At 36.2% G+C, this 24,164-nt stretch overlaps 1 protein-coding gene across 1 annotated transcript in view; it reads right to left on the reverse strand.

Moving 5' to 3' along the window:
• SLC49A4 (solute carrier family 49 member 4) overlaps positions 1–24,164 on the reverse strand; it is a 59,514-nt gene that overhangs the window by 19,699 nt on the left and 15,651 nt on the right. The window contains exons 3-7 of the mRNA XM_037525438.1: positions 15,893–16,158; positions 12,743–12,872; positions 6,458–6,566; positions 4,974–5,041; positions 1,364–1,491 (exon numbers count right to left, since the gene is read on the reverse strand). Coding sequence (XP_037381335.1) covers positions 1,364–1,491; positions 4,974–5,041; positions 6,458–6,566; positions 12,743–12,872; positions 15,893–16,158 — 701 coding nt within the window. The remainder of the gene's footprint in view (positions 1–1,363; positions 1,492–4,973; positions 5,042–6,457; positions 6,567–12,742; positions 12,873–15,892; positions 16,159–24,164) is intronic.

Here is a 24,164-nt window from a genome sequence, read left to right on the forward strand (position 1 = left end):
AGATGAGAATTCAGAGGAGGAAGTCACTTTGCAAGAAAGGCACAGATGAAGGAATGTGAGAAGGATTTGACCTGCTATTACTGTCTTTAATGGTGGAAGAAGGAAGCCATGAGCCAAGAAATGCCGGTGGCCTCTTTAAGTGTGAAAAGGCAAGGAACTGGATTCCTCCCTAGAGTCTGTATACCCTGATTTTTAGCCTAGTGGGAACTGAATTGGACTTCTACCTTGCAAAAATTTAAGATAAAAAAATTATGTTGTATTAAGACACTAAGTTTGTGTAGTCTTTTTTCCTGGTCTCTTATTTAGTTTTTCTAAATTCTTGCTATGAGTGAGATCATCTGGTATTTTTCTTTTTCTTTCTGACTTATTTTGCTGAGCATGATCCCTTCTAGCTCCATCCATGTTGCTGCAAACTGCATGTGTTTATCTTTTTTGATTGCTGAGTAATATTCCGTTGTGTATATGTACCACATCTTCTTGATTCAGTCATCTATTTTTGGGCATTTGGGTTGCAATACAATACAAAGTAAAAATCAAAATCAACAAGCAACTATAAACCAGAGACACACTACGGGTTGGTGGGGGAGGGAGGGAAGGGTGGGGAAAGGAAGGACTAGAGTCAAAATAAGGGGAAGGGGGTGCAACTGTATGGGGAATATAACCAAAATGAAAATGCATACATTGTGCAAAGATGAAAAAAGATGTAAGAATTACATAAAATAAAATATTTAAATAAAAATAAATAAATAAATAAAAATGTAATTATATCTAAAAAAAAAAAGACACTAAGTTTGTGGTAACTTGTTACATCAGTCATAGTTAACTATACAGACTCCCAAATGATACTAACAATAAAATAACAGTAACTATAAATGTTTCAGATCAATTAGCTGAGTTAAGTTATTTGTAACATACTTCCATTAGATATTTCCAGTAAGTTTTGTAATAAAACAAACCTGTAGGTGCCAGTTCAAAGATTTTTACTGGTGTGTACTTCAACCATCACAGCTTTCTACCTTTGCTTATTTTTCTGACTGTTTAACAATGATGTAATGGCAATAAAAAAGATAAAAATCTTTGAATTATGTTCTGGTAAGAATTTTAAAAGAATATAAAACTTTTCCATGCCACATAAGTTACAGACTTCACTTCTTTCCCATATGTAAAGTACTAATGAAAATATTTCTAGTTATTTCTTAGTTTTTTTAAATGGGGTGATGGTTTGATGGCTGTACAAGGGAGACATTTTTGTGTATGTTTAGCAAATACTTACAGAAAGCAAGAAAAAGTACTACTGTCAGAGTGTATATACTCCTGTGAACTGAAAATATGTATTAGAAGTTCAAAATAGGTTTGTGCTCACCTGTGGTTAAAGGTAGGTGTGTGATGCTGTTCAAACAGGTCAGGGTGAACCACGTGGATGAGAGTGTAGCCCCAGAAAACAGGAGAAGAAGAATTAATTTCAGCATTCCCCTGATAAAATCTGCAAACCTGAAAAGAAACAATATTCAATTAACTTTAGTTAGATTTGTAAAATAATTATTTAAATCAATGACACACTTTTGTTGAACAATAATTTCTTGAAGAAAGAAAGTTTTTTAATTAAGGAAAAAAGGTATATTTCCTGTCTGTGTAATAAATGTTACTTTGTTGTAAGAGATTTATTATTCTTGCATAACACACAAAATGTGATCACTGGCATCTATAATTCATAGAATGGATTCTGAGATTTTAAATGCCACTTTTATATTTTTACATTTTATTATTTTTGTATAATTTCCAAATGTCCTATAATGAGCACATACTTTTTTAAAGATTTATTTTTTATTTACTTATGCATACATAAACTGGGGTCTAGGCCAGAGGTGCAGGGGGTGAGAGAACTCACCAGAAACAGAATGGGGAGCAGAACAGGCAGATGTACTGAAATACACTGCTGAGGGGAGCAGTAGGCAAGACAGGAGAGGTCTGCTGTGCCACTTGGGTCAGCCCTCTGGGCGGGGATCAAACCCATGCTACAGTGGCTGTCAATAGTTTGCTAGTGCTGAGACTTTAACCCCTGTGCCACCAGGGAGGCCCCATGAGCACATACTTTTTACAAAATTTAGGATATAGGCTAAAGTGCTTATATAAATTCGCAAAGGTGGTTCTCTCAACATTCAAACTCACTTAGAAAACAAATCCTGTCTGCTATGATCTGTCTTACTCTTCTCCTGCAGGACAGCCCTGCTCGTGTTTCTCAAATGTGCCAGGCTAGTATCTCATAGCAGTGGTAGCTTTTGGACCTGCCCTGTGTGACTTAACACTGGTGCTCCACATTTTCACATGACTTACTTCCGTTTAGTCAAATTCCTCAAATCATTCGGGCCTCTGTTCGACAAGTCTCCCCATGATCACTTCACATGCTTGATTCATAGCATTTATCTCTATCGGAATTTCCTTGTTTTTGCATTTGTGCATTTTTTGTCTTCCTTATCAGAATATAAACTTTGTGAGAGTTAAGAACACAGCTCTGGAATAGTAAATACTAGTCTACAAAATTTGTGACTAATGTTTCATAGCATTTTAAGTTCTCAAAATCCTTACCTTTTGTTGAATTGACATCTAATGATTAATGTTGCTTGTATGGGCACAATCCTCTGGCTGCACCTATACGCAACTTATGGATTCTGTCCTTCAGAATTGTTCCTATTATAGAAAAACTGATCCCATCCAAAATACATTTACCAGGTTTTTTTCTTTGAAGTTTTAAAAATTGATCTTAACTTCTCTTTTAGTCATGTGACCTTCAATACTACCTGTGTTTTGCACTTAGTTGACATGGTATGTTTATGATGTTTGTAAGCATTATCTAGACTAAAATGATTTCCTATGAGAGCTGATGCCATCTTTTGGTGGGAAAAAAGGATACACCTTGACTCAGTAACTTAGGTTTGTTCTCATCTAAAAAAGTGCTCAAGCAGGAAATTTCTTAAGTACTCTGAAAAAGGTTCTACAGCTTGATAGAATGTCCCTCAAGGGTATCCCAAAATCTTGCTTTAATTTAATTAATTAATGCCCATCAGACACTTTTCTCATTTATATTTTGGTATGCTGTGTGAACTTGTCAGATAGGTAGATGGCCAGGTATGAGAGAATAAAATAGTTTTCTGGTACAATTGAATTGAGTAAAGTTAAACAGTGAGGATGTTTTCCTGGGTCAGATTACTCAAGAAAAAAGTGACCACTATGGGCTGCTAGTTTCAGAAACCTAGTTCTTCAAATCAAAGTATATCATTAGGACCAAAGTGGTGCATTTAGGAATGGCCATTAACAACACAATTACAAGAAAATCACCCAAAGCACTCATTCTCTGAGGATATTCCTTTCTAAAGATCCCACAAATGGTGTTATGAAAACAATTTCAAAATTGATTTTGGGTTAAGGAGATACCAACAACTGATTTTCAGATCCCAGAGTAAGAACAGATTTTTATTTTTATTTTTATTTTATTATTATTTTTTAAAGATTTGTTTATTTATTTGTACAAGTACTGGGTACAGTCAGAGGTGCGGGAGGATGAGAGAATTCACCAGAACCAGAGGGAAGAGTAGAAAAGGCAGAGTGACGAAGTACACTGCTGAAGGGAGCAGTGGGCGGCAGGAGAGGTCTGTGCACCATGTGGGACCCTCGCCCGGTGGGTGGCCGGGGATCTAACTGGCGCTGCAGAGGCTAGGGGCAGCTTCGCAACCCAGTGGAGGCCCTAAGAACAGTATTTTTCAGAACTGCCATTTCAACAAATTAAAAAGAGAAGTGTCCTCAGTTTTAATTTTTCCCACTAGTTCCATTTTGATAGTTAATATAGGGTTTGTATAAAGAAAATAAACAAGCATATGAGATGTCATTTCTGATATATAATGGTTTCTTCTCTGATCTATTTGGGGTTCAGACTAGGATTTGGTAAATGATGACTCACTATAATTGGCTTGGAGATTTAATTAGAAAATTTATGTATGAATTCTTGTAAAATATGGCTGGTTCAATGTATTACAGTGTCAGTGCAGTGATTTTCTACAAATAGCTATTTTCCTGGGCTCCCTGGTGGCTCAGGGGTTAAAGTCTCAGCACTACCAAGCTATCGCCAGCCACTGCAGCATGAGTTTGAACCTCAAAGTGATTTAGAAATTACATGTCAGTTTATATCCTAGAAAAAACTATGCAAACTGTAAGGTCTAGATATAATATGATCCTATGCCAATTATGTTTAAGTATTTAGATATTGAGGTGACTTACAAGTCTTATTTGATCTCCCCAAATATGTAATTAGACTCTTCTCTTCCTAGTAAAGTTGATTGCCTAATTTTGTTTTTGATTAAACAGGGTAAAATGGCTTGCAAAGTTAATGAACGTTATCTTTTTAGAAAAACCAAGAGTAGTTTTATAGGCAGTCATCTATTCTTAGAATAAATGAGACTTTTTCTTTTGACTTAGTCTAAAAATGTGTTGTCATAATAGGCTACAACTGAAGGGAGTTTGATGAAACTGGACATCTCTATGCACATTTTTTATCAAAATAAGTTATAAATACATAACTGCTAAAAAAGACCAGAAATAAATGTCTGTTAATTAGGACATGCTTTTCATGGACAGTTCTAGAGATGCTCTTACAAACAATTCCTTTCAATTCTTAGTAAGAATCAATTTACCTTTAATATTCTTTGAGTTCCATTTGTAGATGCTGTTCTCTAACAATATGGAGGTAGCTACAGGAAGGATATCTCTGGCCTCCAAAATCATTTTAGGACGGACTATTCCCAAGAAGGTTACTTATATCAGCAGATTCTATTCATTGCATGTAAATTTTCTTGTAGCCCAAACACATGTTCTTTTCTGAGCTTTGCTGGTTTTACTTTTCCCTGAATTTTCATATTGATCTAAGGCTTTTTTTCTTTTAGTTCTGTCTATTCACATGTTTTAACACAAAATATTCTTACCTTGCTATAGCTATTCCAACAACACAGCCTCCAACTATGGACCAAAATCCAATCCAGCCAGCATCTACCTGTCGAGAAAGTGGCAGACACACTTAATGCAAGACTACCAAGTTGCAATTTAAAAGGTACGAGAATGCCCAAAGAATGCAAAAACACAAATTTGAAGGGATATAAGCACTCCTATGCTCACTGCTGAACTATGCACAATAGCTAAGTTGTGGAAACAACCTAGTACTCACAGATAGATGAGTGGTTTAAAAAGATATGGGGAATATATATACAATGGAATACTACTCAGATATAAAAAATAAAAGATGAACTCTTGCCATTGTGACTACATGGATGGAACTGGAGGGGATAATACTAAATGAAATAAGTCAGAAGGATAAAGATAAAATACCAGATGGCTTCACTTATATGTGGAATATAGAGAAACAAAACAAAGGGTCATATAAAATGAAACAGTTAAGAATCCCTAGAACTGTGGGACTGAAACTAAAAGAGAAGTGGGGGCGGGGGGAACACAGAGGGGACAGAGCACAATGGACTAGGGTGGAAGACTATGGGTGCCTTTGTTGTGGGTGTGGTATGGTAACAGGCTTCTGAGGACATGTGACCTATGTCTCTGAATCACATACAGTGTTGTAAAGCAATGTTACCTCAATAAAAAAATTAATTAAAAAAAATAGAAGGCGTGAAAAAAATCCTCTATAACCATTATGCTAACAGCAATCTAGAAGCAAGAAGAAAGAATAGATGGCACCAACCATATAGGTGAAGTGATTTATATTTAAAGAAATGGGAAACCCTGATTTTGAGACAGAAGAAGAAAAAATTAGATATCAAAACAGTTATATGGATAACAATAATTGGTGATGGGATTTTGATCTTCATAAAGTACGAAGCAAGAATAAAGGATAGATCACGAAAACTAAGACTTTTCTATTTTATTTGCATCATTAATACATCCAAAGAAATAAGAACTTCATGTCTATTATTAAAACCTAGCAAGAAAATCAATATTGCTTACAACTATTTCTTTTTCTTTTCTTTTTTTTTTTAAAGATTTATTTATTATGCACACAAGAGCTGGGGTACAGACCAGAGGTGGGGGGGTGAGAAGATTCACCAGAGGCAGAATGGGGAGCAGTAAAGGCAGACTGACTGTAACACACTGCTGAAGGGAGCAGCGGGCAAGACAGGAGAGGTTTGTTTCACCATGTGGGTTGCTCCCTGGCAGGCTAGGGATCAAACTTGTGCTGCAGAGGCTGCAGACAGCTTCACAGTGATGTGCTTATTAAACCCTTGCGCCACCAGGGAGGCCCTGCCTACAACTATTTCAAGAGGATCTTGCCTTTGCAACAATGGTAAAGGATAATGTTTTTTTCTCAGGCCTTGAAGCTCAACCTAAGGACATGTACATAATATTTATAATTTAAATAAACTAAGCAGACATACAACATATAAAGAAATATAGTGCTTACTTGGCTAACTTGCACTGGTGTTAAAATTAAGTCCAGAACTCCAGACCAGCCAGCAAATACACCAAGTGGTATGGCATATGCTAAAGCAATCATCAAAAATCTCAAATTGCTGTAAAAGAAAACATTATTATAAATTTGAAATTTAGAGAATTTAAATCCTTACTCATGAAGAATATAAGTCATTTGGAAAGTGCAACATCTGAATCAGAAATAGAAAATATATGTCAGTTTGTTAATGAAATCAAAGTTCTTTAAATTTTTTATTTTTCTAAGAATAATCTTTTATGTTCATATTATTTAAAATTGTCAATGATTATTATATAAATGAATTACCAAAATTATTTTTAGAATGAGTAGGCAGGTTCAGCTAAAAAAACCTCTTTTTTGAAAGATAAATTACTCTTTTTTTTAAGGATTTCTTTATACAAGAACTGGGGTACAGGCCAGATGTGCGGAAGGGTGAGAGGATTCACCAGAGACAGAGCAGGTTACAGAACAGGCAGACTGAAATACACTGCTGAGGGGAGCAGCGGGCTAGACAGAAGAGGTCTACTGCACCATGTGGGATTCTTGCCGGCCAGGATGGAACCCCGCTGCAGAGGCTGCAAACAGCTTCACAGCGCGGTGCTCAACCGCCTGCATCATTAGGGAGGCCCAAGATAAATTACTCTTTATGAATAAGGTAAAGGGAAAAAAAACAAAGATTAGAAAGAAATATCTAATTTGCTACTTTCATTATTTTCAGAGAGTAATTTAAATTTTTGTTTTATTATTATTAAAGTTTATATTAATGTTTATTTTATTTTTTTAAAGATTTATTTATTTATGCATACAAGACCTAGGGTACAGGCCAGAGGTGTGGGGGCGAGAGGATTCACCAGAGACAGAGTGGGGAACAGAACAGGCAGATTGACCAAAGTACACTGCTGAGGGGAGCAGCAGGTGAGTCAGGAGAGGTCTGCTGCGCCATGTGGGTTGCTCCCTGTCTGGCCGGGAATCGAACTCGCGCTGCAGAGGCTGCGGATAGCTTCACAGGTTGCGTCTTAACCCTTGAGCCACCGTCTATTAATGTTTAATAGGCAATACAATTTAAGTGGCTCAAAACCCAGAAAGTATAAATGAATATGGAAAATAGTTTTATCTCTATTCCCCTTTTCCCACAATTACTAATGTTAACATTTTCTGGGGTAATTTCCCAGGAATATTTCCAATATTTCTGGGTATAGAAACCAATACCCATCCCTTCACATACACATAATCTTTCCCTAACCTCTTCACACAAATGGTAGCATATTGTAACTTACTTTAGTGAAACTTACTTTTTTTAAACTTAAAAAATCATAGAGCTCTTCTATAATCAATACATAAAGAGCTTCCTCATTCTTTCTTACAGCTGCACAGTATCCCATTATATTGGTATATCATAAAAACATTATTTAACCAGCTCCCTCCCTTACATATATATATATATATATATATATATATACACACACACTGATATATATGAATGTATATATACTGATACATACATTCACACACATGTATATATAATTTTGTTATTTTGTTCTTACACAACATATGAACTAGTTTTACATGTGAATTAGTATTCTTGGAGGATCAATTTTTAGATATACAAACATGTCAACCTTTAATAGACAATGCCAACACTGCTCTACAAATATTATACCTCTATGTATCTACCAAAATGGCTTTTTAAAAAAAATGTAGAATTAACACTAAAGTCTGGCGAAAATGCCACAAACTGGGTGACTTGTGCACTGCTTTTGGTAATGAAACATGGTACAGCCACTCTGGAAAATGATGGTAGTTTAAAACAAACAAACAAAACAAAATGTGCAACTACCATACAATTCAGCAGTTACACTCTTGGGCATTTATCCCAGAGAAATTAAAACAAGTGTTCATATAAAAAACTGTATAAAAATGTTTATAGCAGCTTTATTTGCAATAGCCAAAAACTAGAAACAACCCAGATGTCGTTCAACAGGTGAATGGTTAAACAAACTGTATACATCCATGCCATGGACTACTTACTACTTAAAAATAAGTAACTACTGCTACACAAAACATCCTGAATGACTCTCCAGAGAATTATGCTGAGGAAATAAAGCTAATCCCCAAATTTTATGTACTATGTGATTTCATTTAATTGACATTCTTGAAGTGACAACATTATAGTGATAGAGATTGGTGTTTCTTAAAGGTTAATGAGTCAGGGGAAAAGTAGGTGTGGCTGCAAAAGGGCAACGGGTGGGATCCTTATGATGATGGAAATGCTCTGTATTTAGGCTTTATTAATGTTAGTTTTCTGGTGATGATATTATACTCTAGTTTTGTAAGATGTTCTCATTAGGGAAAACTGAGTAAAATATCAATGTTTTCGCTGTATTATTTCTTACAACATGTGTGAATCTACAAATATCTCCAAATGGAGTTTTTAAAATGTAATAAATATCATTCAAAAAGCTATTAAAAATTTATCTAGGAATAAATCAGGAAGGCCCAAAACCTCTATGGGAAAATAAAAAGCAACTTTTCATCTAATAAGGGCACAGATGATTTGAACACATGGAGAAATAGTCTATGCTGTCAATTCACCCCAAGTTAATATATAAATTTAATGCAATCACATTTAAAACTCTGGCAGAATTTTTTAGAAACTTAAGAAACTAAAGCTTGCACAAAAGAATAAAAGTCCTTAGAAAGTTAACTCATCTTCAAAAATACGAAAAAGGAGGCCTTTGCCATATCAGATATTAAGACAAACTGCATAGCCAGAATAGTAAAAATAGTGTGGTATCAGCTCAACAACAAAGAGAATGACAGAAAAGAATAGAAAGCTAAGACACAGAAACTTAGTATACAATAAATGTGGCACTATGAATCAAAGTGCTAAGGATGGTTTAGTAAATGGTATTAGTTTATTTAATGGATGGATTCCAGGGGGCTGCAAACATAAACATAAAAGATAAAACCGAAGAGTTGATTATTAAGTAACCCATGGACAAAATTAATAGGCAGGTGAAAGAATGGGGATATTCAAAATTTTTTAAATCAACAAGGAACTTACATCTAAAATTGGCAGATCATTAGGAAAAAGACATAGCTATCATTAAGAAATGGGAAGAAGCCAAGAGGCATTAACAATAGATGAAACCTAAAAAGGAACCAACCACATAATAAGGATTCTAAGGTTATTTATAAACATAAAATGCAAACTAAACAAAAGATATATTACCTTACACCTATTAGACTGGCAGAAATTACAAAGATAATGTCAAATTTGCAGGGAATGGGGCCTCCCCGGTAGCGCAGGGGGTTGAGCGCAGTGCTGTAAAGCTGTCCACAGCCTCTGCAGTGCTGGTTCAATCCCCGCTGGTTAGGGAGAGTCCCACATGGTGTGTCAGACCTCTCCTGTCTCACCCGCTGCTCCCCTTAGCAGTGTTTTTCTGTCCTTCTGCTTGTTCTGCAACCTGCTCTGTCTCTAGTGAATTCTCTCACTCTCCCGCGCCTTTGGCCTGCATCCCAGTGCTTGTATAAATAAATAAATCTTTAAAAAAAATTTGCAGGGAATGTAAGGACATAGGCACTGCTAATGGAAATACAGATAAGTATAAAAAAAAAGGAAATATAAAAAAAAAGGAAATATAAAATGGAGGCATTTTGAAAGTGATGCTAATATTTGGCAAATTAAGCTTAAAACATTAGACGACCCAGCAATTCTCTTGTGCGAATCCTTTTTCTAAAGAAGTTTTCAGATCTATATTATGGGTATGAGTGCATCACTGCAGTAGTATTTGTGTACACAGTAGAAGTAAAGAGATACATCAAAGAATTAGGTATCCACATACAATAGCATACTACTATAGCACATGAGTGCTACCCAGACAGCATGTGCCTCTTAATGGCAGAAGGCAGCATCACCTATGAAGCAGCTGTGGAAAACTAAAACAAGAACAAAAATAACCTGAATCAGAATATAGCTCTGGTTAGCAATTCACAGGACATACAAAAGACAGAAAACATGACAAACTATACCTTTTGGAGGCAATAAAAGAAAATTCAAATCACATGGATAAAAGAGCTGACTCAACAAATAAATAACAAGGAAAAGAGAAACGGAAAGGAAACTTACAGATTTTAAGGCATTAGAGATAACTGCAATGTGTGGGCCTAATTTGGATTCTGATTCAAACAAACTGTAAAAAATTTCTATGACATTTATGGGACAATTGAAAATTTAAACACTGATTTGATATCAGCGAACTATTGTAAAATGTTTTTAGGTGTGATAATGGTACTATAATTATATTAAAAAGAATACCTATCTTTTAAACCTATATTACACATACTGAAATATTTATAGATGAAATGATTTGTCATTTGGGATTTGCTCATGATTCAGAAAGGGGGAAAGTGGGTGAAGCAGAGATGAAACAAGACTGGCTATAAATTGGAAACTGTTGATATTGGGAATATAGGAATATAGGGAATATGGGAGTTATATTATATTATTATTTATAATTATATAGTTATATATATTATATATAGTTATATAATTATATAATAATAGTTATATTATTCAACTCCTGTATATCACTATATACTTATTTTAAAAGCCACAGGGAAATCAACAAAAAACTATGAACCAGAGACACTTTTTGGGGGGTGGGGGGCGGGAGGGGAAGGATTGGGGTCAGAATGGGGCGTTTGCAATTGTATGGGGGAATATAAAAATAAAATTTAATATTTAAAAAAAAAAAAAAATAAAAGCCACAGTGCTTAGTGAAAACTAACTCAAACAGAATATGATGCATGTTATCATTTAAATGAATTAAACATAGATGTATATAATGCTTTGTATACACATATGGCAAAAATAGAGAGAAAGAGATACACCTTTCATGCATTTGAGAGGTGGCTGGGGTAAGGAGAAGGAAATGGGGGTGTAAAATATACCCAAAAATAATAAACAGATAAATGAATAAATGTGTTCATGTGTCTGAAGTATAGAACATGTTTAATTCCTCTTCTTTCTTCAAGACTAAAAGGCAAAAGACAACAACAGCTATCACCAAACATTAAACCAATATGTAAAAGGGGAGAAATGTTTATATTCGGTTACACACACAATAGTTGAAATGTATATTAAGAGATGGGATCCCATGGAAAGTAAATAATGTGGTAGAAACTTTGGAATGTAACCAGTGATTTTTTTTTTTTTTTTGGTACAGGTAATGGAATTACAATGGTAAAGCAGTTATTCTGATTAATCCAGTAAGTAATGATTTCAGAAGTTCTTGGAAGGACCAAGGAAAATTACATGGATAGATTAAGGGAATGAATCAAGGCAGGCCCAAAACACCCTTTGAGAGCACAAAGGGAGAGGCAGGAAGTCTTAGGGAATAAGCAGATGAACAAAGGGGAGAGACAAAGGAAAGTCAGGCACCGGTGCAAGGGTTTTTTATAGAAAGATTTTATACTTTATGGTTTAAACAGAGAATATTTTGATATTAGCAAATTAGAAGCAAACACAGTATACATTGTAGTCAGAGTGATAATTTTAAGTTGTTTTTCCTTGTAATTTCTTAGCTTAAAATACTTCAAAAGACCTCTCATTTCCCATAGAAGTGTCCAAAATTATTAGTGTGGCATAATATGATCCTAACCTACCTCTCTAATCTTTTTTTTTAAATATTTATTTATTTATGCATACAAGAACTGAGGTACAGGCCAGATGTGCGGGAGGGTGAGAGGATTCACCAGAGACAGAGCGGGGAACAGAACAGGCAGACTGACTGAAATACGCTGCTGAGGGGAGCTGCCCACGAGACAGGAGAGGTCTGCTGCACCATGGGGTCAGCTGCCTGGCCAGGGATTGAATCTGCAGAGGCTGCAGATAGCTTCACAGTGCTGTGCTTAACCCCTTACGTGACCAGGAAGGCCCCATACCTCTCTAATCTTATCGCCATCTAACCATTGACTCTGTATGGAGAAAAACTCAATCAAATACCATTAAAAAACCTATCATTTTAAATTGCCACCTTATATGTATTTTTACTTTATGTGATGCAAAATTTTCTATTTTACTTTGTTTAAAACGAAGAAGGCAATTAACCTATTACATTAGTTGGCTGTGAACCAGTTTGATAAAGTTACATAGCTATGCTAACATTGTAGACACTATCTTAAATTATCTTAAATAACAGTGAAATTATCTTCAAGGTGCTACTCAAAAACCACTTGATGACTAAGTATATTTACCTTAGTAATCGACAGAAGCTCCGTCGATAACTTAGCCGCTGGCTAGCTGCAGCAACACTAGGAGGAAGTGGAGGTCGGGGTGGGAAATAAGCTAGAGTTGCAGAAAATAGTAAGCAGACAACTCCAAATTCTGGGGGGAAAATGAAAAGAAATAGTAAAATGTTGATCACACAACACACTAAGTACAGTATTTTAAGTATTTACCTAACAAACATTTACTGAGTATCAGCTAAGCTCTAGGCATATACATAAAAGGAAAAATAAGATATCTGGGTCTTATGAGAATGACAGATTGTAAAGATAAAAATTTCAGTAGCTCATAAGTAAGAACTCATACTATAAGCAAAGAAATATGGTGGTGCCATGGTATGCTTGTAGGAAAAAAGATTGAGCAGTGAACAAATGTTACCCCCATGAAGAAAACATATTACACAAAAGATTTTGAAACGGGTCTGGGCTGATGGCCTAGTAATGACAAAATATCCTCAGGCATAGTGTAGGACAGACTATTTACAGGTTTTAGAGAATTTGAACAAAACATGAAAACGTTGAAAAATAAGAAACCAAAAGGAAGAATGCAAAAATGAATCGACACAAGACTAGCTAACGTAGAATGATACACAATCAGAGGTAAAGTGAACACCCAAACAATCTTAGCTTGGACCAATACAGAAGGGAGGGTTCTGAGGAATGTTAGTCATAACCTCTGGACTTCTGGCACTTGGAAGTCCCAGCTTTTCTTAACTGTACCCAATTTGGTAGAAAAGCACAATTTCAATAGAAAAGTTAGGAAACTTGGAGTAGATACCTGCCTGTGCCATTGAGTAACTTGTAATTTGAACATAAGTGATTTCTAGATGTCCTTACAGTAGGAGGATTCTAATTCTAAGGTTATATTCTTAGCAAAGAGTACACTATTTGTATAAGACTCTTAAACACAGATGTCTTTATTCACTGTCAATCTGAAAAGCAACAAGCTGTTTTAATTTAGTTATTTTAATTATTGATAGCAATGAATGAGCAGCTTCCATAATCATAATGGCCATCATATCTCTTTTTCTGAGATTGCCTTCTTCACATTATATGTTGCTGGAATTGGTTTGCTAGTGTTTTGTTCTGCAGCTAATTTTTCCTACGATGTCTTTAAGAATCATTAGTCTTTTAAGGTAGTGGTGCTAACAAAAAAAAATTAAATGGAAAGAAGGGAATGGGACAGTATTTCAGGAAGGCAGATGGGCAAATATGGAAGCACTGAAGCAATAACTGGGAGTCTTTGAATAGGGGCTACTGCTTTACTATATGGAACTATGAGCCAGAAGAATGTACAGCATCATGACATGACTGATAGTCCCAAATTCCAGTTATTTAAAAGACACAACCATTGCTTAAACTTTCAATAAAAATATAGCCAAAACAAAGTTTAAAATTTTTGTTTTACCTTTCAGTTTTATTTATTTACTTATGTTTACATTTCAATATATTTTTTTCTTTAAACAAGTTGCTCATAAAGGGTTAAATGCTTTCTCTACTGCCACCATCTCAGTTTTCACTTTCATGTCCCCAAACTCTGTATCTCAAAATGTAAATCTCATTGTAAAACTCTCTAGTATAAAATTCTTTGCTCACACTGCAGTGAACTTCATACTCTCCAGCCCTGCTTTGACGAAGGCATGCAGGACCTGGCTTACCTCTCTCACTTCATCCACCACTACTCTCACCAGACGTAAGTCACCCTGGGATTTGAGTTGTTTGAATGTGCCAGGCTCACTCCCCTTACTGAGTTGCTCCTCCATGGCTCTCTCTAGAATATTCTTTCTCTTGTCCACTGTATTTGGCTAACTTTCATCCTTAGGTTTCAATTTAGATACTGCAAATCCAAGAAGCTGAACTTCAGCTTCAAATTTGGATTAGGTGGTGCTCCCCTCTGAGCTCTCAGGGCAACTGTGAGCCTTTGTGTATAGCACATGGCACCCAATTTTACAACCAACTGTTTACCTATCTTTTTCTTGGGGTACTAAGTTTTGTGAGGGCAAGGAACATGCCTACCTCTCAGTGCCGCAGAGTGAGAGATACAAAGGAGTTGAATATGTATTGGCTGAATTAATAACTGAATAAATCAATTAATATAAAGTACATCACAATCTCACTTTCTGCCACTTGCTATCTATACCCAAACACACACATTTTTACTACTGTAGCCATACCAAATGACACGCAATACCCTAGACATACTGAACTCATACCTCCCCTGCCTATGCAGTTGCTTCTTCTTCCATACAGCATACCTGAATTCGCTAAATACTCAATGAGTTGCTATGAAAGTCTTAACTTTGTTTAATTATCACATCCTGGGTGAAGCCTTGTGACTCAACTTTTCTCCCAACTCAAGCAAGTCAGGACTATCAAGCTCCATATACCTCTATTTTACCTCATTTTATACCTGTTTCACCAGTGATTTTACCAATGGCCCATACTTAGCACAGTGCCTATATACAACACATATATAGCAAACACAAAAAGTTTTCTGAATGCAAGAGGAAGTAATAAAAGGGCATATGGGGAGAAGGGGTATATTTAAGAGTTGTAGGAGAATGTAACCTAAGAGTGGAATAGGGCTTAACTCTAGAAATAATGAGAAAAGATTCAAGAGAATGTTTTGGAAATATCCCTTATTAGCAGATTAACCATACAGAGAGTAGGAAGAGAATAATAAATAGTGGGTAACCTAAGGTTATAAGGTTAGAGAACATGGCCACTAATGGGAAACTGCAATGGAGAAAATGGGCTTAGTGCTTATGATAGATAAACAAATGTTTACTGTTGATAAGTTTTATTTATTGACAAAATATTTTATTTATTGACAAAATATCTAGAAAAAGACACTGGACAACATGTTATATCGTGCTTTAACGGTAAATGGATGGGAAGAATAAAATTAAGAAAAAAACCTTCCAGGTCACAACAATGCATTTTAAATAACTTCCTAGAAAGGGTAAATTTTAAATAGGCATCTCATATTATAGAAAAGCACATATATGCATTTGTATATATTAGTCCTCTTATGTATTTCATATGATGTGATCTGGTATATAAAAAGATGACTGGGATAAAAGACAAAGTACAACAGGAAGAAAATAAACTTCAAAATACCTGCATATAATACAGTTTCTATGAGATCTTTAATGTGGGTCCTGCTACTCTCTGAAGTAAGAAGAGGTGCTGTTCCATTGGGCGCTGGGACGACAAGTGGTCCAACTAAAAAAGCACATGCTCCCCCAAGATAGCTGAGCATTGATGCAATCGCTGTGGCGGTGGCCCTCTCGTCTGCAGAGAACCACGTTGTGGAGAGGAATGGTGCTGCATTCATGACAGTTGGACCTGCCAATCCGTTTAAAAGCTGCCCTCCGTGGATTAGTCTGCAATTTAAAATATTAAAGGCTGTGAGGTAGCTGAAGCAGAAGAATTTCTAGACCAAAAAAAAAAAAAAGCTAGCCAAATAGCAGCCAAACTATGGCAATATGTATATTGATAAAGCACAGGACACATCTGAAGTACATTGAGGGAGATCATATGAAGTACATATGAGGGAGATCAAACGAGGTACTAGATATTCCTTATTCATTTCACAAACACTGAAGCCTCTGATTTGTGGTATATGCCAAAATAAATATTTCCTAAAACCTTGTTTCATTTGTTAGCACAATACTATGTGGTAGCTATTGTTTTCCCTAGTTACTAAAATGTGAAAGTCTTGACTTAGGAAATTAAGAAACTTGCCCAAGTCCTAACAGGCAAAGTGGAGATTTAGAACCAGATCTGACTCTAAAATCCGTATTCTTTCTATTAAATTGCCACTCAAACAGACGTAGAAAGTGCCCCCAGCTTTACACATAGTACAGTTGAGCTAAGGATTTAATGCCTTCTCTGTGTCAGCTGACAGGAAAAAAAAAAGTCATTACAGTATCTTCTAATAAAAAAGAAATTGGTCAAGGAATCGGAGGACCTGGGTTCAGGTCAAGTTCTCTAACTACCTAGCAATGTATTTTTGTGGGATTCCATTTCTTCTCCCCCCAATGAAGAGATTTGTCTAAATTCAATGAACATATGGGGACTATAACCAAGATGAAAATGCTGAACACACCTCCCCCTTCCTTCCACCACCACCAAGCACATTCACATTCAAGAGTAGCCTTGAAGGAGAAAGAAAGCAGTAGTCCAAAAAGCACAGACAGGAAAGGGAGTTGAGTCAATCTCTTCTGCCATGGGAGTGGCAGAAAGGGAGGGGACACTGTATTTTTCCTTGGGTGGTCTGAAGTTTCAAGCACCATCTGGGTCATGTGACTGTCAAATTCTCTTTTTTAAAAAAATTCCCACCTGAAGTCATTTAGAAAAAGTTTTTTGAATGCAGAAGGAAATAATAAACAGGCATATGGGAAAGTGGTAGAGCCCTAATGTAGAAGCATAAGTGAGTGGGAAGTGAAATATGTGAATCAGGCCTGTTCAAATCTTTGTAAATGTTCGAAAATGTATTTGAAGGCAAAATACGGCCAAGCAAAACTAATACCACTAAATGAAGAAAACTAAAGACAAATTTCCTGTGTAAAGAGAACTATTTCCTAGATGACACCAACAATTTAAACTATTTATAAAACCAAATACCTCCTCCATAAGATAGTGAATCCCAAGCTGGTACAAAGCAATTTCATTATAGAAATATTCTTGAAACGATGTCATTTTAGTGGCTTTTAATTGTGAAGCATGATGGCATAACAATCAGACAGTGCATGATGTGTCATAAAGGTAAGTGATTTCATTTTTAATGATTTTAATGAGGTGTTCCTGAAAGACTCATCTCATCTAGAAGAGATTTGGAATGAGTGAATTTTATTATGCCTAAAAACCTTAAGAGAATGGAACATGGAAGAAATAATCAATCAAAATCAAAACAAAACAAAGAAATAGATAAAACAGGATGAACCCTGAGAATTTAGATATAAAATATAAATTACTGCCATGATTTAACTCTGCTACCTCTCAGAGGAATCACAAAGAGATTATTTTCTAAGCAGCAAGCTATAGTCATAAAACACATAAACTTATAATAATATAAGGATCATTCAAGTGCAGTGTACTTGATTCTCAAAGGTATTTCTCATTACAATACAGCACCTATACTATCATAATATTCAAAGCATGTACAGCACTTGAGACATTTCAGATGAACTCCAAAGTCTACAAGGTCTCTGAACTTTGGGGTGGGGCAACCTAGAACATGAATTATTATAGTGAAAAATCTCAGGAATTAAACTGAAGTGGTTCTTTAAAAATTAACTATGTTTCATTTATTTTTCTTTTTTTAATTATGATTTTTAAACTTTTTTATTTTCTTACATTGTTGTTCATTTTTGTACAATATTTGACTTCTCCCTTTAGGTGTAATCCCCATAAATCTCCCACTACCACGTCACCTGTGACCCATCACATCATGGTTCCTTGTGTACTTTCCTCCTGTTTTGCCTCCTCTTCCTCTTCCTCCTCTGCTGTATGCCTCAGATCTACAGTCTCCCTGCAAAGTGTTTTTTTTCTGAACTATGTGCCTTTTACACAAAAGTAATTATACACAATACATACACATACACATTCCTCACAAATGGGCTTAGCAGAATAATTAGGGCCTACAGGATCTTGGGGGTACCCACTGAATTCATGGGAGCAGGGGAACTTAGCCTTGCTCTTCTCAGCATCTTTACGTTTTCTAGAACTTACTCTTACACTTGTATCCTAGAGTTTCAGGCTTTGGCAGTTATTAATATTACTAGTTATAAGCACAGTTGTCCTGACAACTATGACACTAATCTGTATTATCAAGATTTTCATGTTCCCCTGAAACGATTTTCTGTCACTTACCATTTACTTACCCAACTTATGAAACTAATTTGTTTGTACAAATATATTTAAAAATTCAGTTTTATATACAAAAACTAATTTTCCCATTTAATGGTAATACAAAATTAGAGATAAGTTTTTCTGGAAAATGCTGGTCCATGGTGAAATAAAATCAAACAAATATTGCCATTAATGCTTTAAAAAGACAATGGAGATGAAATAATTATAAATTGTTCAACACAAGTTGTGTTAGTAAACTGACTTATCATGTAGTTTGTGTTCACTGTTTATGGGTAGGCAATGTGATAGGCATGGGTATATAGTAATATAAAACTAAAAAGCTAAAGCCTATATCCTCAAGAATTCCTAAAGTAGGTGAAAGAGTCACCTACCAGCACAGTACAGAAATATAAAGAAAACCAAGGTAATACTTAGTTCCACCTCTCAGGCCTTTGGGGACTGTGACAAGAATACCAATAGAGATGCATATATGTGCTCCTGGTCTTCTTACCTTTGGCTCTTGTCTATAAAACTAATGGCTTCATATGTATGCAAGCAGATCTAATCTAAAGGTGCAACTCCAACCAAGCTCCATCTATTCTCTTCCAAACAGCTGTCCCTAAGGTATCCCTTGAGCATAGCACATACGCACCAGGGATGGAGTCCACTCTTGGAAGAACTGATTTGGGAAAGAGATCTAGCGCAGGGATTTCTGGGGTCTTGTGTAGCTAGAAGTTATTTGCTAGGGTAGATATTGCTCTTTGATCTTACAGACTGCTTTTTCCACAGGGCATGGCAGAGCTCAAGGAAAGCCAGAGTGGGACACAATTAGGCAGAATCCAGGACAAGGACCCTCTGAGAGTACTGGCAAGAGTATGGATACTGAGGAGAGGATAGTTAGAGAGCTGTTAAAGTGGAATAATAGATACGGTTAAGTAAATGACTGGTTATAGGGGTCGGGAGTAGCCATAACTGTGTAAAAGACATCCAGTAAGTGACTGAATATAGGTCAGGAGCTAAGCAAAGGGGTATGAACCGAGGGAGATAGACTGGGGTTGGGGAACAAACACTGGAGAATACCAATATTTTTTAAATAAAGAAGAGGAATCTAGAAAGATGATTGGAAAGGAACAATTACAGAAACTAGAAAAAAATGGGGAAAGACTGGTGTCATAGCAATTAAATAGAGAAGGGTTTCAAGAAGATGAGAGAGAGAGAGTAGTTAATGGTGTCAAGTCAAACAGAAAGATCATTTAATTGAAATGCAACATTGGTTCAGCAGTGAGGAGGTCATTTGTGGTCTGAGTAGCAGTATCAGCAGAATACTGAGAATGGAAGCCAGACTCATGGAGAAATGGAAATCTGAATTTAAACTATTCATTCTGGTAGTTAGTGGCAATGTGGAAAGAAAAACCACCCAGCTTAAATGAAAAGTCTAAACTGAAAAGCCTTTACATATTGAAAGATAAATGCATTTTGTGACTATCTTAATGCTTTCTATGCACTTATGAAAGAAATTGGCTTTCAGAAATGAATACTTATTGATCTGGGCTGTCTGTAAAAAATAACAAAGGAAAATAAAAGAGTGATTCACAATTCTCAGTAAAGTGAAATAAAACATACGTCTTAATATTAATTTTCCTGGGTCATCTTTGTACTTTAGTTTTGTTTTTTTTGCAAGTATTAGTTAAGTTCCTCCCCAGTAAAGACCATGGGTTCTAAACTCCCCTCGGCCTCCTAAGCCTAATAGAGCAGCACCGAGGCAGCACGGATGCCCTCCAGCAAGTGCAGGTTGGTCCAGGTACAGGGAAGTAGAGTCACTTAGACAAACAAGGATCCTGCACACAGTTACAAATGTGTATCAGTTTCTAAATTTGAAAAAGTTTAAATTCAGCAATGATTCACAGATATCCTAGAAATAAAACTTAAAAAAAAAAAGGTATCTGGGGTAGTAAAAGCAAGGGCAGTGCTTTTTAGTGTCTTAAGTACAGTGGACTTGGGAAAGGTGGACAGAAGTTACATGCACAAGGAGGTAGTTTTGACTACTGTGCAGTAAATTTTATAGCAGAAAGGGAGCTCTCTGGAAGTTGATGAGTTAAAAGTTGACTAGTTAACTCAAGGGATCTATTCTTGCTTACTGACTGAAACATCATGCTTGATGAAGGTCGATATACAGTCAGTTAGGGACTGCAGATCTTCTGGCCTTTGCAGGTCAAATTGTGACAGATCTGTGAAGGGGCAGGTGTGTCGCTCTCCTTCATTCCAGTCTCCTCTCATTTCTCATTGATTCCTTAACTTACTCTCTTTTCTTCTCTCCCTCTCCATCCCCTTTTTTCAACTCTCTTTTCTCCCTTTCTCCTACTGGTCTTTTTTATTTTCCTCTCCTTGCCTAACTTCTGTCTCCTTCTGAGGCCTGGTTTGTTCTATTCCCATAGTCGGGATAGAAAAGTGAATGAGAAATAAGGGAATTTTCACTACCAGGCTAAGAGCAAGATTAGAATAAAGACCCAGCAGTTTCTATGGCATCCCGCTAAGACTGGCTAAGCTGCAGTAGGCCTGGTGGATGCCTAAGGAGGCCTCCGCAAATCCTGCTGTGGCCCTGTATTCCTTCATCTAGTGCCGTTGCCCATGGGCTGAAGCTTCAGTGGCACATGGTCTGGCCTTTGCACACCACTGCACTCCTTTTCATAGTATTCAATATACTCTAGCTTTCAAACAAATGCCAAGAGCAAAAGTTCAAACTGAAGATCCACAGCTCATGTTTTCCAATGTACTTGACATTTTGCTTGTATTTAGTTATATTCTGGTATCCTAGCCTTTTGCTTTCTGACATCCTGAAACAAATACTTATGATTCCAGGGCCTCCCTAGTGGCGCAAGGAGTTAAGAGGCAGCACTATGAAGCAATCACAGCCACTGCAGCATGAGTTCCATCCCCAGCCAGGGAGTTACTCACATGGCACAGCAGACCTCTCCTGTCTCTCCTGCTGCTCCCCTCAACAGTGTATTTCAGTCAATCTGCCTGTTGTATTTCCCACTCTGTCTCTGATGAATCCTCTCACCCCTCTCCCCCTGCCCTCCCGCACCTCTGGCCTGCACCCTAGCTCTTGTATGTATAAATAAATAAATCTTTGAAAAAATACCTTTGATTCCTAAATTGTTTTCTACTTACAATAATACAATGTTTTAGAATTAAAATTTTTAAAGCCCAAAGACACCTGTCAAACCTCATCTAGATAACCCACCTTCCTCATTTTATATATATGAAAACTGAGTTCCAGAGAGTTCTACATTTAAGATATCACACTTATAATAATTTTATAACTTTCCTTTTTCTGGAAAGTATTAGGAGGAGCTCCAACTGATATAACTAGCTAGTGGTTAAGTCAGGCCAAGAAGTCAAAATTAGAACTGATTTAATCAGCCTAGATGTCTCTACTCTTCCACCTGGTCTCATTTTATGGTTCTCTGTTAACAATAGTAATAATAAAAAGCATTAACTGTTAAAATAATACAAGGTTCTTAAACAAGGCATGCAGTTAACTGCATATTTTTATTCTATGCATAAACCTATTTTATAAACCTTTGTTTATTATGACTACTATTGCGATAACATTAGACAGTCAGGTGTTTTAGAAACCTGACTGATATTTTCTTAGTGTAAATCCATCATTCTTAACTTACAGTCTATGTGTTTTTAATATAAAATAACTTATAATCCATAAAAATAACCCCAAGTCTCAACACATCGATGATTCATAAACCTCCCAATTCCTAATGATCCTGCATCAGAGTAAACTCATGTGTTACAGGATTTCCAGGATACTGACAATGGCAAAAGTGCAACAAATAGTTTGCCTTTATTTAGTCCAGGAAAGGACGGGGCACTAAAAAGTCACAAATGCTATGAATTAATTACAGAAAGAGGAATTTAGAGAGAGAGAAAAACAGAGCTGGTGAGAAGGAACAAGGCTTCTGAAGACCGTTATCCTAGTATAGCTTTCTTTCATGAAAATCTGTTTCACTTTTGTATCCTTTAATACCCTTGGCCGATAAGATTCAATTAAAATATCTACAGAAAATGTACTATGGTCAAGGCAGCTATAGCTAGACACTAAAAAAATATAAAGATGAGTATTACAGTTTTGGCCCTAAAGGAGCTTATAAAACTAACCAAGTAGCAGTTAAAGAACATACATAAAAACACAGTGAAAAGAATATTGGATTAGATACCAAAAGATTCAGCTTCTAGTTTCAGCTAAATTTACTAAGCATATAATCTCTAGTGAATCATTTGTTCTCTTTCTGTTTCAGTTTCTCCAAAGGTACTTTATCTTTCTCACTGGGTTTTTATTAAGACCAAATGGAATAATCTCTTGGCAAGGTACAAGAGTAAAAATGGACTTTTCCTCCCCATAGCTTTTATTTTGTCTTTCTAGTTTAAAAGTATTCATAAATATATATATATCACATGTATAAATATATTTATATACCCACATTCATAGGAGAAAAGAAGCGTACAGAGAAGGAAAAAAAATCCACAAATTTAATAACTCTGTTAATAACTCAGACAACCCCTACTACTATTTTGATTGTCATGTCTTTTTTCTTTTGTTTTTTTTCCCAATGCAGCTTTTAATCACTCAAGCATAGGCAACACAGACATCATATTCAATATACCGCTTTATCACTAAATCATTTTAACTTTAATCTATCATAAGCATTTTCATTAGATTCTTTGTGAGCATAATTTTTTTTTTTTAAGATTTTTTTTTTTTAATAGAGGCATGTTTTATTTATTTATTTATTTGTTTGTTTGTTTTGTTTATACATGCATTGGGTACAGTCAGAAGCGCGGGAGGGTGAGAGAATTCACCAGAGCCAGAGCAGGGAGCAGAGCAGTCAGAAGGACTGAAATACACTGCTGAGGGGAGCAGCGGGCGGCAGGAGAGGTCTGCGCGCCATGTGGGACCCTCCTCGGGTGGGGGTGGCCGGGAGCAGCCGGAGATCGAACCGGCGCTGCAGAGGCCGCGGGCAGCTTCGCAACCCAGCGCTCAACTGCTGCGCCACCGGGGAGGCCCTGTGAGCATAATTTTTAATGGTCTCCTGACAGATTATTATACAAATGTATAAAAACTCATTTAACTATTTTCCTAATGTTTGCTCCTTACTAGCTAATATTAATAATGCTGTTGTGAAAAATCTTTGTAAATATTTGCTACTTTCCAAATTATTTCTTTAGAGTCAATAAGTCAAAGAGTATGAACATTTTAGGCTTCATGAAACATACTCCCAAATTGTCTTTCAGGAGAGTTTATAGTAATTTATATTCCATCAACAGTGGCTGACCTGTCCTTCACTCACCAGCATGGAGTGCCACTATTTAAACACACACACACAACCTGAAGTACGAGTTCTCGATTGCTGTTATAACAAACTACCATAAACTTAGTGGTTTTAAAACAATACAAATCTAGTATCTTACAGTTCTGTAAGTCAGAAGTTCACCACAAGTCTCACTGGGCTAACGCTGGGGG

Source organism: Talpa occidentalis, unplaced genomic scaffold, assembly GCF_014898055.3.
Source record: "Talpa occidentalis isolate TD23 unplaced genomic scaffold, MPIMG_talOcc4v2.1 talOcc4.4, whole genome shotgun sequence".
Classification (NCBI taxonomy): Eukaryota; Metazoa; Chordata; class Mammalia; order Eulipotyphla; family Talpidae; genus Talpa; species Talpa occidentalis.